At 50.6% G+C, this 14151-nt stretch overlaps 6 protein-coding genes across 6 annotated transcripts; 1 reads left to right on the top strand and 5 right to left on the bottom strand.

Annotated features, from left to right (window-relative positions):
- Positions 1–279: 279 nt before the first annotated feature.
- Positions 280–2411, bottom strand: N7446_004264 (telomere repeat binding factor family protein; the record flags this gene model as incomplete). Its single annotated transcript, XM_058513013.1, has 3 exons — positions 280–1222; positions 1283–1312; positions 1369–2411. The coding sequence occupies 3 exons, from the start codon at positions 2409–2411 to the stop codon at positions 280–282; spliced, it is 2016 nt and encodes a 671-aa protein (XP_058374342.1).
- Positions 2412–2615: 204 nt separating this feature from the next.
- N7446_004263 (uncharacterized protein) lies at positions 2616–3742 on the top strand. The gene is made up of 3 exons (XM_058513012.1): positions 2616–2677; positions 2813–2884; positions 2953–3742. Exons 2-3 carry the CDS (start codon positions 2823–2825, stop codon positions 3359–3361), a joined length of 471 nt encoding a protein of 156 aa, XP_058374341.1. The 5' UTR covers positions 2616–2677; positions 2813–2822; the 3' UTR covers positions 3362–3742.
- A 406-nt stretch (positions 3743–4148) lies between these two features.
- On the bottom strand, positions 4149–5666 carry N7446_004262 (RasGEF domain-containing protein; the record flags this gene model as incomplete). Its single annotated transcript, XM_058513011.1, has 3 exons — positions 4149–4436; positions 4498–4980; positions 5043–5666. Coding segments are annotated over 3 exons (1395 nt in total), but the record flags the coding sequence as incomplete, so codon positions are not given.
- A 2942-nt stretch (positions 5667–8608) lies between these two features.
- N7446_004261 (40S ribosomal protein eS4) lies at positions 8609–9794 on the bottom strand (the record flags this gene model as incomplete). The annotated part of the gene is made up of 6 exons (XM_058513010.1): positions 8609–8662; positions 8718–9012; positions 9151–9435; positions 9497–9557; positions 9611–9633; positions 9781–9794. The coding sequence occupies 6 exons, from the start codon at positions 9792–9794 to the stop codon at positions 8609–8611; spliced, it is 732 nt and encodes a 243-aa protein (XP_058374339.1).
- Positions 9795–9994: 200 nt separating this feature from the next.
- On the bottom strand, positions 9995–11492 carry N7446_004260 (aspartate-semialdehyde dehydrogenase family protein). The gene is made up of 3 exons (XM_058513009.1): positions 11273–11492; positions 10960–11217; positions 9995–10904 (listed from the first exon to the last, which is right to left on the bottom strand). Exons 1-3 carry the CDS (start codon positions 11301–11303, stop codon positions 10099–10101), a joined length of 1095 nt encoding a protein of 364 aa, XP_058374338.1. The 5' UTR covers positions 11304–11492; the 3' UTR covers positions 9995–10098.
- A 362-nt stretch (positions 11493–11854) lies between these two features.
- On the bottom strand, positions 11855–13741 carry N7446_004259 (uncharacterized protein; the record flags this gene model as incomplete). Its single annotated transcript, XM_058513008.1, has 4 exons — positions 11855–12022; positions 12076–12257; positions 12305–13358; positions 13418–13741. 4 exons carry the CDS (start codon positions 13739–13741, stop codon positions 11855–11857), a joined length of 1728 nt encoding a protein of 575 aa, XP_058374337.1.
- Between the last annotated feature and the right edge of the window lie 410 nt (positions 13742–14151).

Raw genomic sequence — 14151 nt, 5'->3', positions numbered from 1 at the left:
TCCCTACCCTCTTAATTTCGAACTCTTAGACTCGTCAATGGTGGGCTATTAGATGCGTCGGGAAAGTAAAAACAAGACTTTTGATTGATAGAAGTTGTAGAAAAACATGGTGTACCGTGGGATATAAGTTAAGGATAAAACAAGGCCAGGAACAAAAAGAAGAGCAGGATAGGCAAGAAAGAAGAGATCCTCCACCAAACTCCCAGAATACAGAACAAATATAGAAACAAAATATCACAAGGATGCGCACGATATCAACGCATCAAAGCATGTTTTCCTTCAAGTCAATTCATCCCAATTCATAGGAGCAAGCGTATTATCCTCCCACGGCGTCTCAACACCCGAAGAAGTACCCGCCCCAGAACCCTCATCCAAAGAGAACGAAAGCCCACCACCCCCAGCAGGCGGAAGACTCAGGGAATGCTCCAAAAATCCCTGAGGAGGCGGAGGCAAGAAAGCAGAATCCATAGGACCAATATTAGACTGAGAAGGGGTAGCAGCATGACGACTCCTAGACGACAAATGGCGCGGAGCGAGATTCGGCGTTACCGCATTAGCCTTCGTTGGAGTTTGTTCGCGAGTATTGGCAGCATGTGGTCGGGGCGTTGACCCTCCAGCCGGCGAGTTCTGACCTGAAACCGGACCCAGACTCGGGCTTTGGTTGGTGAGTTTCTTGCCGCTCACGGAACCGCCATCGCGATAAGCGTCTGGGAATTTTGTTCTGAATCTGTCGCGGAGGTCGGTTGCTTTGCGGTGGCTTAGGCTTAGTCTTGCATCTTGCTGGATTAGTGTCCACTGGAATCCGTGGACTGCGTAGCCTTTCAGTAGGGCTTCATCTTCAGCCGGGGTGAAGGGGCGCCGACAGCGTCGTTTGGATTTTGTTACGTGCGGTTCTGGGATGCCGAGAGATGCGAGAGTTGAACGGGATTTGTTTGAGAGTGCTGGGGTGCTCTTCTCTGGTGAGGGTGGTTTTGATTGAGCGTTGCTGCTGTTTCCAGTGTCTGTATCGGGTGTGGGTGAGAGGGTGCTTGGGGTTGAGGACTTGTGTGGTTTGCATGCTGGGTTTCCGGCGCTGGAGGTCGGTTCAGACCCTTGGGTTAGAGGATTTGGGTGAGGGAGGTAGATTTGGCCAGGTGTTGCATCTGAAGCGTCGTTGGATTTAAGTAAGGCATTGGTGAGGGTATCGTATATTTGTTTTGCAGCTTCATTGGGGTCGGACGCACTAAGCAAGAGTCAGCATTTGATTTCATTGGCCTTGTGTGGTTGACTTTGAATCACTCACCGGTACGCCCATGGACATAACACTCGGAATCTTTAGGATGGTGAATGATTAGCCTAAGAACAGATGTCCATAGACCACATACATACCTGTCTTTCAAATTGGAAGCAGACCTCTGATTAAACTCCAGTTCCGGCTGAGCCAGGATAGCAGTCCAGTTGCCAATCCCACATTTGACCACACCCCGAAGAAGAGCAGCCGTCTCTTCCTCGGTCCACATCCTCAGGTTCTTACGAGACCGACCACGTGTTTTGGGGGAGATGGGTGTTTTCTCTGTAGGTGCAAGATGTAAGGCCTTGCTCTTAGGAAGGGTTGCATCACGGATTGCTGGATCAATTTCGTTCGTATCCAAAGTATTAGTAGTTTCAGTATTGTTGTCATTATCGTTATGATCATTGTCTTCGTCGTCGTTGAGCGAGGTGCTTAGGATCTCCTCCAGTCTCGCATCCCGTCTCTCCACGGGCTGTCCATCTGCCGCGACACCCTGAGCAGAGACCGACGCTCCTGGGTCAATGGCAGTATCACGTCCTGAGGGCTTGTTCAAAAGCTGGGAGATACTAGACCCAGCCTCGATAGGTGGAAGAAGAGCAGCATTAGGCGGTGGCTCATTCAATCCATTCAAGATAGCAAAAGGCCCAAATGGAGGAGGCCGTTGCTCTTTTTGGGCCTGTGGGATGGGCAGCTGTAGATGCTCGCTGAACGAATCAGCCTGGAGATCTAACCGCCTACGCTTGCGGGGGCCTTGAAGCGCATCATCATCGAAAGAAGATGAAAATGGAAATTTTTCAAGAGCACGTAGGTTCACGAATGCGGGGAGGATCGGTCTCGGCAATCGCTCGACATTTGACTGTGAATCGGCGGAAAGTTCGGTCTTCTTGGTCCGCGCAGCATTGAGGAATTCTGTCACCGTTGGTAGACCTGATTTGGCGTTTGCAGGGACAGTCCCATTGCTCTTGTTCCCTTTGGATATATTATTCTCTCGTGCTCCACTGGCATTTGGTTCGAGAGGTGATGGGACGCTTAGGGTTCGCGAGGAAACCGGTTCTCGTAGAGGGGCGATACGGAGAGAGAGTTGGGGGAGTTCGCGGAGAAGTGATTCATCGAGAGGCCGTAGTGCACTAGATAACTCCATTGCAGCATGCCAATCACGAGTACATCATCCTCATACTGTAAGGAATTGCAAGTAGTGCAGGTTCTGGCCTGTTCGATGTCCCGATAAGATGCGATAACAGGGGGCGGTGTCGAGTGTCAGTAAAGACGCATACGTCAGCGCCCATCGACCTGAAGATCCCCTGACGATTACTCCTTCAATTGACTTTCTCTTGATGGTTCCCATCTTCTTTACATCCCACCGCCCTTGGAATCTACTATTTGGCATCAGTGGCGGTAGCCCGAAATGTAAGTGCATCCATCCAAGTACCTAGGTACATTGCAGCAACCACGAGCTTCACTCGCAGACCGCTCCAAGCAAATTCCAACCAGGACCAAGAGAAGACCCTCAGAACCACAAACAAAACACTAACAAAGCCGCAGATCCCCAACAATGCCCACTATCTTCCCAACATGGCCACACATCGTCTTCGGCATCCTTGAGCCCATCTCACTGTACGTGGAACCAACACGCACCATCCCACCCAATTACCGACAACTAACGCATCTCATGATCCATGCAGGGCCCTCGGCAGCGTCTTCCCACTATACGACCTCCAAGGCTTCATAGCCGGCCAAACACCCAACGTCGCCTCCCCACCAACCCTCCACCCCAGCAGCGTTGCCCTCGCCTACCAACTAGGCAATATCTACTCGCTGCTCTTCCTCGTCGGCGTGGGTGTTTGCTACACCACCACAGAGCCTCGCGTGCTGCGCAATTACCTGATCGGTCTTGCCATCGCCGATGTAGGTCATGTCTACGCCACGTTCTTGGGTATGGGCTGGGACGCGTTTGCGGATGTCGCGGCATGGAATGCTCTGACGTGGGGTAATATTGGAGCTACGGGTTTCCTTTTTGTTAATAGGATCGCTTACCTCTTAGGTGTGTTTGGGTATGCACAGGCGCCTAAGACGGCTGCAAAAAGAGAGTAGGGTGTGTGCTGTTGTGTTAGTTGGCTGATTCGAGGTGCCTCTTTCTCTTTGCTTTTCTTTGATTTTCTTTTGGTAAAATAATCTCTCTCTTGGTTTTTGCCTCCTGGTGCATCGGGCTGCATATAACAGCGGTCTATCTTTGCGTCCTACTATGGTCAGGTGTGGCTCGGATTCAATGGGTGTTATTTGATTTGTAATGCTTCTTTCCACACATCAGGGTAGTAAAAGGGGGCCCGCGTAAGCTGCGTTACTGCCATGAAGTACTATACGCCGGTTCAGCTCGACAGCAAAGCCCTGGGCGCTACGATCAAGACGGCAGGTCAGATTGCGGGTTTCGTGAGATCCAATGAGCTTTGTTATGCAATCTTGTATATAATCCGGACATTGACTCTTAACCAAAAAGGAAAACAGAAAAAAGAAAAAATCACACAAAGGAAAAAAAGGCGTATTGGCATAATGCAACGCCGGACTTCCTGGTACTGCGGGACGCTAGCTAGCATGGGTATATAAAAAGTAGAAATACAGATCATAAATCGGAGCATACCAAGTGTAGATTGGGGCACCTGCCCTGGCCAAAGATTGTCCAAGGAAACATACGTCAATGCATTGAAAAAGGCCAGGGAGACAAACAAAAGGTCTTGAAACGCGTTCCAGCCCACCCCTTGGCCTTTGGTCCGGTCTCGCCACCTGCAGCCACCTGCAGCCAAGCACACACCCCCTGTTGCTTTCTTTAAAGGCGAAGCATAATCAAATTGTTTGGACCTGGTGACTCCCCTTTTAATTGTAATCACCGGCTTCGTTGCAGGTACTGGAGGACCGGCTGGAGGACGGATTCGCCGTTCTGTTTGGAATCACGGAGATGAGGAACCAGGAAGGGGATACCGGGGTGTTGGTTGTAGTGGTTGCGGTACGAGGCGTAGTTTTGCACTGGGTTCAGGAGGAGGGCGATGTCCGGGGGCGTCAGGGCTTCCAGGGTGATGGTGGGTCCGTCGGCTTGCATTGTCGAGATGGTGTAGTTGTAGAGACCATTGACGATAGCCGTGAGAGAATGATAATCACGGGCTATAAGGAGGTTCTATTGTTACACGGTTAGAAGAGGGCTTTGAACCATTTGGGGTGTACTTTTGCTCACTTACCTGGGTACATTCTTGGATGTGTGGAATTAGATCTGGAAGTGCTGAGCAGCATTCCCAGACGGAGACACTGAGCATTTGCCAATGCCAAAGCAGATTTCCTATCACGGCATCCTCTGCTACGAGGTTTTGGCGGGTAACTTCGGCGAATTGGTGCTCATTCAGGGCTTTTAAGCTGCGGGCCAGATCCGACCCGGATGTCGATATGAGACAGTCCTCTAGAAAGGGAACTGAGGTGTCGAAAGGCGTTTTCCAGTCCATAGTTGAAGCGTGCATGTATTGTCGCCGGAATCGGATTGCTAGCACGCTCAACATTTTCAGCATGGCGGCTAGTCTACCGGTTTCGTCTTTGAACAGACGCTGGATCGGGCCTGCGATGAAGTCGAACCCAGCGTTGGGCTGTGCCATATTACAGTTTCCAGGTCGCACAGCCAGTAGAGACTGGACCACCGCTCGGTGCGCGAATGGACTACGCGATCGAAGGTGCTGGAATAGTCAGCGTATGATCCGTATGGTACTAAAGGCCAATTGAGAGATCAGGCACACACCTTCTCTACCTCGGTGTATAGAGGGATGTCCTCTGGGTAGGCCTTCAGATGTTCCAAGAGAATAATGTAGAGAGCTGTATGCTGTTGTAGAAACCACTCGACGTTGATGGCACGATACCCAAGAGAAGCGCGTACCAGCTCTTCAAAACCAATCTGCCTGAATTGAAAATGACTCTCGGTCTCAATGGCCGTAGCGATTGCCCGGGCATCGAGAGACTGGTTCGATTCCAGCGGAAGCCAATTCCAGGGAATCGGGTCGAAAGGAGCAATACTCGACCGGCGCAATATTTCCTCCACTCTCTGCATGTGAGAGAGACTTCCCAGAAGTTGATGTTCATGGGGTTGGGACATGGCAAATAAAAAGTTGTAAATAGTATCAACTCGGCGAGCGCGAAGTGAGGTTCGCGGGAAGTTCTCGTCACGAAAGAGTCCAAATCGAATTACCCTGCTAATTTCCAGGATATCGAATGCCCAAAACACCGGAGTCGCTTCATCTTCCCACCAGCGGTAGGGCATGAAGAAGGCGGGAATCTCCAAGCTCAAGTGGAAGACGGGCTGGTAAGACGGACCCAGTTCTGAAGCCATCACGGACATGTCCAAGGAGAAAGCTTGAGTTGAACAGTCTCTGGACTCTTGTAGTCAAGGCCAAATCATTAGGCTGTCGCTCATGTGACACGGTGAAAGCAGAGAAGGAAACACGAAAATGTGCGAAAAGGTGAGGGTGATTGGTTTAAAACATTAGGTTTCCCACGTTAGATTTGGGAATAGCCCAGTTCCAGCCTACTGGGAGTCCCGATGGTCGGGAAGCAGGCGAAAGGGGCAAATGATCGGAAGGCGACCTTCTAGGCTTCTATTGTGGTCTGCCGAATCATACCCGTTGGACTGCAGACCGTCCAGTTGCCAATATGACAAGTGAGAGGATGATCGTTCAATCGGTTGGGGAGCGGTCTACGTTTAAAGCAAGTTACGATGATATCTGTGGGCGATCTCGAAGTTTCTCGTTGAAAGTCGATACACCGCTGAAGTTTGTCTCTTTGAAGGCAAACTTTATAGCCGGTGGCGATGATATACTACAAGTTAAGCTGCCTTTCTTCAGCCTTCACACCGCTATCTTCCTCAAAACTATACCTGATTCCAAATTACCTCTGGCAGATCGCTACTACATACATGTAATTCAAACGTGGCCAAACCCAAACTTGCACAGAACCCAGGGCCGAGGAACTGGGTTGCGGATAGCTCCGTAGATCCACGCGTTCCTGAGCTTGTGGGGAGAACCAAAGGTTGAGTTTGACAACTTCACTCATACTTCCACACGTAAATAACCTCATGTTCTAGGCCCAGAACAATCCCATTATCGCACACGTCTCAGCCCTCCGTTATGGCTCTCGGATCGCCCCCTAAACGCAGCTGATCGGAGGATTTGTCGTGCATTTCAATGCACTATAATGTTACCCCAGCGATCATTGCCACATAATCCTTTTTCCTTTTTTTTTTGGCAGCTTTGGGCGGAAATAGTGTCCCGTGAACCTTTTACCATTGTCAATTCCAGCCAAAATATATGCAGGGAGAGAGAGGACCACAGGTAATATTTCCTCCCCCTATCCTATCATTAAAGAGGTCCACCACCCCTTACTACTAACCGCTAACTACCCCCTACTGCGGTATCTTCTCTGCAAAGGATGTCCGCTTATCCTCATGTTGCATCCGGTGATCAGAATTCCAGATTGCGTCCCGTTCCAGCAGCATGGTGCTTGGGTCCGGGAGAACTTTTCCTGGTGGAGACGCTGCGAACGTGGGAATTGGGGAGGGACTGAGTTTGGATCTATCAGAGTGGCTCCTATACTCCGTATTGCCTAACCCTTGATAGGGCGGGCCATCGGAGAAAAAAAATTCAGAAATGGGAGCCGTTCCTAGGGGGTTATCCAATCCTCTCTTCTATCTCTGCTCCTCTCTCTCCCTCCTCATGATTTTGATCCTCCTCTTTCCCATGGTTATGATAGCGAAGACTACCAGCTGAGTGGTATCAGACTAATTAGAGCGGCCCAATTCCCAGCGGTGACCCGACGGCCATCTAAATGACCCCGTTGTCGGAGCTCATACGCCGATCACCGCGATCGAAGCAACGCACTCTGCGACCACGGAACTGGAGGGGTAGAGAGAAGTGCGGACATCTCCACAGAATAGATTTTGGCACCGGAGATGAACCTTGTACTCCGGTTTCTTGCGTTTATCTACGGCTGTCTCTGGCGTGCTCCTCCACCCAATCCTGATCCTATTCCTTGGCTATATCCAGATCGTACGCCATCGATATTCTGTGTAAGTTATAATATATTAGAATAAATGAATGAGCACGGAGAACGCCGAGTGGCGATCTGCCCCTTTGCTGCACTCCACATTGGGATGTTTCATTCTACTGGTGCATTGCATCAGCTAGTTTCATTTTCTCTAGTCCACAGGCTGTATATTCATGCAATGAAACGGCATGATCATTGCCACTTGGATAGGTCATCGTTTTATATGTCCTGTAATCGAACACTAACTTATAACAGCCAAGCAGAATAGGCTGGGGGCGGGGGGAAGCGGTTTACATGTACGGTACATACAAAAGAGCGCTGATCACGAGGTATATGTACATACTGTACTGAATTCTGAAGAAGATCGTCCCCTTCGAAAGCATAAACTCAATATCTTTTTGGGGGGTCGAGACTGGCTATCATTGGCGGTCAAACTGGTGAATCAGGGGACTGGAATTGGATTGTATACTTTGATCGCCATATATGGGGCTTGGGGCTTGCGCGGGGTTTGAGAACTCCGTTCACCGCACCGCGTATCGCCTTGTATCATTAATAAATTCTTTGCCCCTATGTATCCTTTTTTGCGTAAGGGCCCGCTTTGTTGCTGTGCTGCTGTCTTTAGCTTTAGGTTGCTACCGCTTCGGATATGCCGAGGTTAGAGTTAGTGGGTATGGGGCGGGCGGTTTTCGCTGTCGGCAGATATATATAGTTGGGGGGAAGGTGCAGGATATGAATATAGTGAGAGTAGCTGGACTTTCAGCTGCAGAGACTTGCATCTTAGATCTCGATTCTTTTATTGGATTGACTGGGTTGCGTTCCGGGCTTGCATTAGTTTCCGATTTTGTATGTACTGTAGCGGGTAGGTTTGTCTGTGGCTATAGACGGACACTGGAACTACGAGGTGGCCACCATGCTAGCGAGGTGAAGGTCAGCAACGAAGCTACAGCTACGATTCCTTAGATCTTCATTGGGGAAATGGCTCAAGCAATGCTCAGCAGAACCAATTGAAAGACATAAACGAGACAGACAGGGAGGTTGAAGATCCAAGAAAATCAAGAGAATACGGTCATTAAATCATTCGAAAAGAGGTAACGTTAAATGGTATCATATCACTCGGAAACGGGAGAGTTATCCCATCCCAGTTTTGTTTGCTATGGTTCGAACCTACGGAATGATGCATCCAAGCCCGTAACAAGACAAGACGCCTGCTTCCCAGCTACTGTTTTTTACTTGTTTTTGTCCGGCCGCTAAATTCCCAATGTCAGAAGACATTTAGTTGGAGATAGCGTGGGCACGGCGGCGGTCACGCTCCTCAGCAATGGAGAGCTGCGAAAAGAGTTAGCAAGATTCATATGAGCATTGATTTGTGGAGATAACATACCTTGACACCCTTGCCCTTGGGCAGGGAAACCCAAGGCTTGTCCTGTCCGATGACGAAGACGTTGGACTCGCGGGTAGCGAAGGTGTTGTCAATAGCGTCCTTGACGTGGACGATGTTGAAACCACCATCGTGGCGCTCACGGTGAGTGACGACACCAACACGACCCATGTTACGACCACCGGTGGCCATGATGACGGCACCAGTGTCGAACTTGACGTAGTCAAGGATCTTGCCAGTGGCAGTCTCGACCTTGACAGTGTCGTTGACCTTGATGGCGGGGTCGGGGTAGCGGATGCTGTGGAGAGAAACACGCGTTAGCAAAACCTTGTTCTTATCACATGGGATCTTACTAGTTCTCATGTTGTCCTCCGCCGATCAACCAAAGCCTGGTCCAACGACTGAATGACACGGAACTTGTGGAGAGTGAACTCACGTTCGCGCATCGTGCGTAACCAAGAATGGGATCCCGCCCTTGCCGAGCTGAACACGCTTGACCTTGCAGAGCTTGAACTCGGCCTCCTCAGCCTGGATGCGATGGACGGTGAAACGGCCCTTGGTGTCGTAGATGAGACGGAAGTGCTCGCCGGTCTTCTCGAGGGAGATGACGTCCATGAATCCAGCAGGGAAGGTGGAGTCGGTGCGGACCTTGCCGTCGACCTTGACCAGACGCTGCATCATGATGGCCTTGACCTCGCGACCGTTCAGGGCGTACTTGAGACTATTGCGAAAACCATGTCAGTTGTTGTTCTTCGCGTGTCGGAGTTGTTTCGAATTTGTACCGGTTACGGATGAAGACAATCAGGGGAAGGCAGTCCCGGAGCTTGTGGGGACCGGGGAGGCCTTGGGCGCATAGGTTCCGGACATCTTGTCCAGGAGCCAGTGCGAGGGCGCACTAAGGCGCTTCTGGTGCTTCTTACTGTAAAGGCATTGCAGTTAGTGATGTTGTTCAAGATGAAAATTTTCAATCTCGGTTGCAGCAGCACAATGGCTGAATTCGCGTCCGGGAGGTCGACGAAGCCAGTGTGCAGGTACAAAAGAGAGAGGGCGATGGCATTAGACTTACGGTCCGCGAGCCATTTTGACTGATTTGTCGACGGTAGGTAAGTGGTCGAAGTGTCGCGATGAAAAAGAAGGTCAGGGCCGAGAAATGCTGGCTGATAATACGTGTTTCGCTTAGCGGTCAGTGATTGTGGGCTGAGCCCTAGCCCCAACTAGTCCCGATTGGGCTATATTAATAATTGATTATATCATCAACATTCGAGCGGCGATTATGTCATCTGGTTGGCCCCTTCCTATTTGGGATGCGATCAATCGAACTTTTGTTTGTACCAAAGTTGTATCTATTTGACATGCGCTGATAATTCCACTTTTCGTATCATCTTTAAATGTAGCCCTTGATAACAGCAACCTCGGCGTTGAGGATAGATGAACCAGCAGCTCCGATAACGGTGTTGTGAGAGAGAGCCGCAAATCGGATATCAAAGTGGCCACCCTTGGCGCCCTCACGGACGCGGCCAACGCTGACGGTATAGCCACCGGAGATGTCACGGTCAAGTCTGGGCTGGGGGCGGTCGGGCTCATCAAAAACCTTGATAGCGGGCTGCGGTGCGGATGGAGCACCCAACTTCTGGGCCTCGGACTGGTAATCCCGCAGGGCCTCAACAACCTGCTCTGCGCTGGGGGTCTCACGGTTCTTGAAACGGAGGGAAACGAAGGCCATGTGGCCGTCAGTGACACCAACACGGGTGCAAGTGGCACCGATGCGGAGACCAGACTGCTCGTCGAAACCGGTAGCACTGGCGTTCAATGAACCCAGGATCTTCTGGGCCTCGTTCTCCAGCTTGTCCTCCTCACCACTGATGTAAGGGATGACGTTGTCCAGGATGTCCATGGTAGGAACACCGGGGTAGCCGGCTCCTGAGACGGCCTGCTCAGTGAAGACCTCGACTTCCTCAACGGGGCCGAACTTGGCCTGGAGAGCTGCGAAGGGGATGACAATGCCAATGACGGCACAGTTAGAGTTGCAGACTAGGAAACCCTTCTTAAGGCCGTACTGCTTGCGCTGGTGAGGGATCAGGTCCAAATGCTGGGGGTTGACAGTGGGGACAACCAGAGGGACCATAGGATCCTTGCGGTAGTTCTTTGCGTTAGAGAACACAGGTATCTCTGCCTTGATAAAGGCCATCTCTGTATTTGATACATCAGCACATGATCTAGTATTATGGGATATGATACCACATACCGGTCTCGCCAGCGATGTCACTGTTCAGTCCAGAGAAGACAAGATCACAGTCCGAGAACAGCTCGGCCTTGCACTCACGCAAAACAAGGTTGCTCAGCTCCTCGGACATGGGACGAGTCTGCTTCCAGTTCACGGCATCCTTATACTTCTTGTTTGCTGAACGCTCGGAAGCACCGATTGCGTGAAGCTCAAGGAAGGGGTGGTCTGCCAGCAGGAGGATGAAGCGCTGACCCACCGAGCCCGTGGCACCGAGAACACCTATATATTGTCAGGACGATACATATATATCTGATCTTGGATGTTGAGGACATACCGCACTTCTTCTTAGGGAATGAAGGAGCCATCTTGGAAGTTTTATATGCAGAAAGATCAACCTTGTATTTGTTAGCAACCCCGGTAATTCGAAAGATCCAAGGCTATCAATTGATAGACTGAAAAACACAACAACACCGGCTGCATGTTGTACTGGGCAACATATCACAGACGCCTGTATGAGTCAAAGCGTCTCCAGAGCCCCGCATGCGGTCTGTAGGAGGCTCTGCAAGCTCCAATTCCTCGCAGATCTCATTGTCAATGAGCCCAAGACACCATAGCAGCCTGGTAGCAATTGGAATATGGGATTGCACTCACCACTTCGCTGTTGATAGAGTTGAATGCTAGTGGCAATTGACCGTGATTGCGATATCGCTCTCGGCCAATTGCGCAGCCCCGCGCTTAGTCAGCCTCCTCCGGTCGGACAAGAATTTACTGTGCTCTGATTGGCTGGAGTTGCTAGGTGTTCAGGTCAAAGTTTAACGTCCCAAGGTTTGGTTTGTTTGCACCGATGACGTTGTTGCTATACATCTATGCTCAGGTCTAATGCGAGTCTATGTATTTTGCGTAGTACCAAACCACTTTAATGACCCGGACCAGGGACATCATCAGAGTGGTCAAAAATCTTGCCAGGGTTCAAGAGCCAGTTTGGATCTAATGACCGCTTGACACTGCGCATAACATTGATCGTCTCCAGCCCGAGTTCCTTCTTTAGTGATCCCTTCTTGCCCAGTCCAACACCGTGTTCACCCTGTACTAAATTAGCGAGTTCCAAAAACGAACGCCGTTAGTGTAATTGCATACCGTGCACGAGCCCTCCATGTCCAGCCCACGGTCAACCATATCGTATACTACCTTCTCGACTCGCTCCCTCTCAGCAGGATCATTTCGGTTATACATAATGCTCGAGTGGAAGTTGCCGTCACCAATATGACCAAGAATACTGGCGAAAAGTCCGAGATCGACAAGTTCCTTTTTGGAGATTTCTGCAACTGTTAGCACATGGATCCAGATAGCCTGAAAGAAGCCATACCGATGATATCAGGCAGTCTAGAAATGGGCACTGCCACATCTGTTGACCACACCTCCGATCCCTCTTTCCGCAGTGCCATCATACTCCACAGGGACTGTTTCCGTGCTGACCACAAATCATGGGCCTCGCGGTCATCGCGGGCAAATTCAAACGACTCAGCATTGTTGTTCTGCGCAAGCTTCGTGGTCAGGTTAATACTATCCTGCACACCTGCAGTAGTTCCAGAGAATTTGAAGAAAAGCGTTGGCGAGACCTTCCATGAACGACCGGTTCCACCAGCACGGTTGATAACATCCATCTGAACATCATCCATGATCTCCATACACTGGACGGACACACCCGTCCGGATCAGTTGCATAGCAGTCGAAGCAGCATCCCGAATAGTCGGGAACGCAACCACACCAACACGAGTCTGTTCAGGAATCGGAGCGAGCTTCAAAGTAGCTTCAGTCACAATCCCCAGGGTACCCTCGGACCCAACAAACAACCCAGTTAGGTTATACCCAGCAGAGGTTTTGCGGGGACGTTTCCGCGTCTTGATAATCCGCCCATCGGCCAACACAACAGTGAGATTGATCACCCAGTCCTTCATAGTACCATACCGAACAGCATTGGTACCACTGCAATTCGTACCAACCATACCACCAATCATAGCAGAAGGACCCGGGTCAACGGGAAAGAACAAGCCCGTCTCCTTGATCTGCTCATTCAGATCCATCCACTGGATCGACGGCTGCACCACGACGTCCATGTCGTCCGGGTGGATATCCAGGACTTTATTCATAAACGCGAAGTCGATGGTCAGTCCACCATGCGGCGCGGAGAAATTGGCTTCTAGACTCGATCCGCCTGAGTAGGGGATCATGGGCATACGGTACTTGTTGCAGATCTTGGCGATCTCAGACACTTCTTCGGTGGTCTTGGGGTAGGCAATCGCGACGGGTAACCGCTCTGCATTAAGACTGGACCATTCTGAGTATCCGTGTAGTTGGAGTTCGTCTTCTTCGGTGCTGACCGCGTCATCGCCTAGTTTAGTTCTTAGTTCGCTGATGGCCTGGTTATGTGTTTTTGTCAGTTTCACTTTCATTCACAGTGTATAATTGAAGGACTGACCTTTGCGAAATCCTTAGTTGAGCCATACTGCGGCTTCTTAGACGCCTGTGCTAGTTCCTGGCCGTATGAAGCGTATCCGTATCCCAACCCCGCAGCAAACGCGGAGACGAGGAGAGCCTTCGTCGGCGTCCAGAATGGCAATGGGGGAGCACCTGTTGAAGACTCTGAGCTCGAGGAGCTACTTTGCTCTTTCGTCTTCTCTGCGCCTGCATTGGAACTATTTAATCGAGTACCCCGAGCTAGAATGCTCTGGTGAGGCGAGATCCAGGGCCGACAAGGGGCTCGGGCGGGCAGCGCCCGCAAGGCCCTGAGTACTGGTCGCATGTCGAAGGGACAGTACTTTATATAAAGGCAGATTAGAGTAGAATTGGAGGTTTAGCAGCACACTTTATCGCATGGCAGGTGTAAGGAGGTGAAATGACCGGAACAATCTAACCTGTCGACATTGCGGACCTGCATGATGTGACCGGCTTTTGTACTCGGGCTAATATCCCGCGATTCCGGCCGTCGGACTTCGGCCGAGAAGCTGCAGCCTCAGTCGCTTTGCATAATTCCGCTCTTTTCTTAGGGCAAAAGTGCGGAGAAAGAGCGTGGGGGTGGGGGTTAGATGTACGCTATACAATGACGTAACACTACCCTTTTCATACTCTGCATTTATATAGAAGGGTTTGATACTGAACAAAGACTCTGAATACTACACGAAGGAGCAATAACTTATTCTTTTAAGAAGGACT

Source organism: Penicillium canescens (genome assembly GCF_028828765.1).
Source record: "Penicillium canescens strain IBT 15451 chromosome Unknown utg000003l_segment0_segment0, whole genome shotgun sequence".
In the NCBI taxonomy this organism is placed as follows: Eukaryota; Fungi; Ascomycota; class Eurotiomycetes; order Eurotiales; family Aspergillaceae; genus Penicillium; species Penicillium canescens.
Note: the sequence above shows the minus strand (reverse complement) of the source record. Positions and strands in the feature narration are given on the sequence as shown.

Bases quoted from the DNA above. Each gene is read 5' to 3' on its own strand.
- N7446_004263 (XM_058513012.1), top strand. From the start codon at position 2,823: ATGCCCACTATCTTCCCAACATGGCCACACATCGTCTTCGGCATCCTT. The intron at 2,885-2,952 runs GTACGTGGAACC...TGATCCATGCAG, and splicing joins ATCCTTGAGCCCATCTCACT to GGCCCTCGGCAGCGTCTTCC.
- N7446_004260 (XM_058513009.1), bottom strand. From the start codon at position 11,303: ATGGCTCCTTCATTCCCTAAGAAGAAGTGCG. The intron at 11,218-11,272 runs GTATGTCCTCAA...GACAATATATAG, and splicing joins ATTCCCTAAGAAGAAGTGCG to GTGTTCTCGGTGCCACGGGC. The intron at 10,905-10,959 runs GTATGTGGTATC...TATCAAATACAG, and splicing joins TGACATCGCTGGCGAGACCG to AGATGGCCTTTATCAAGGCA.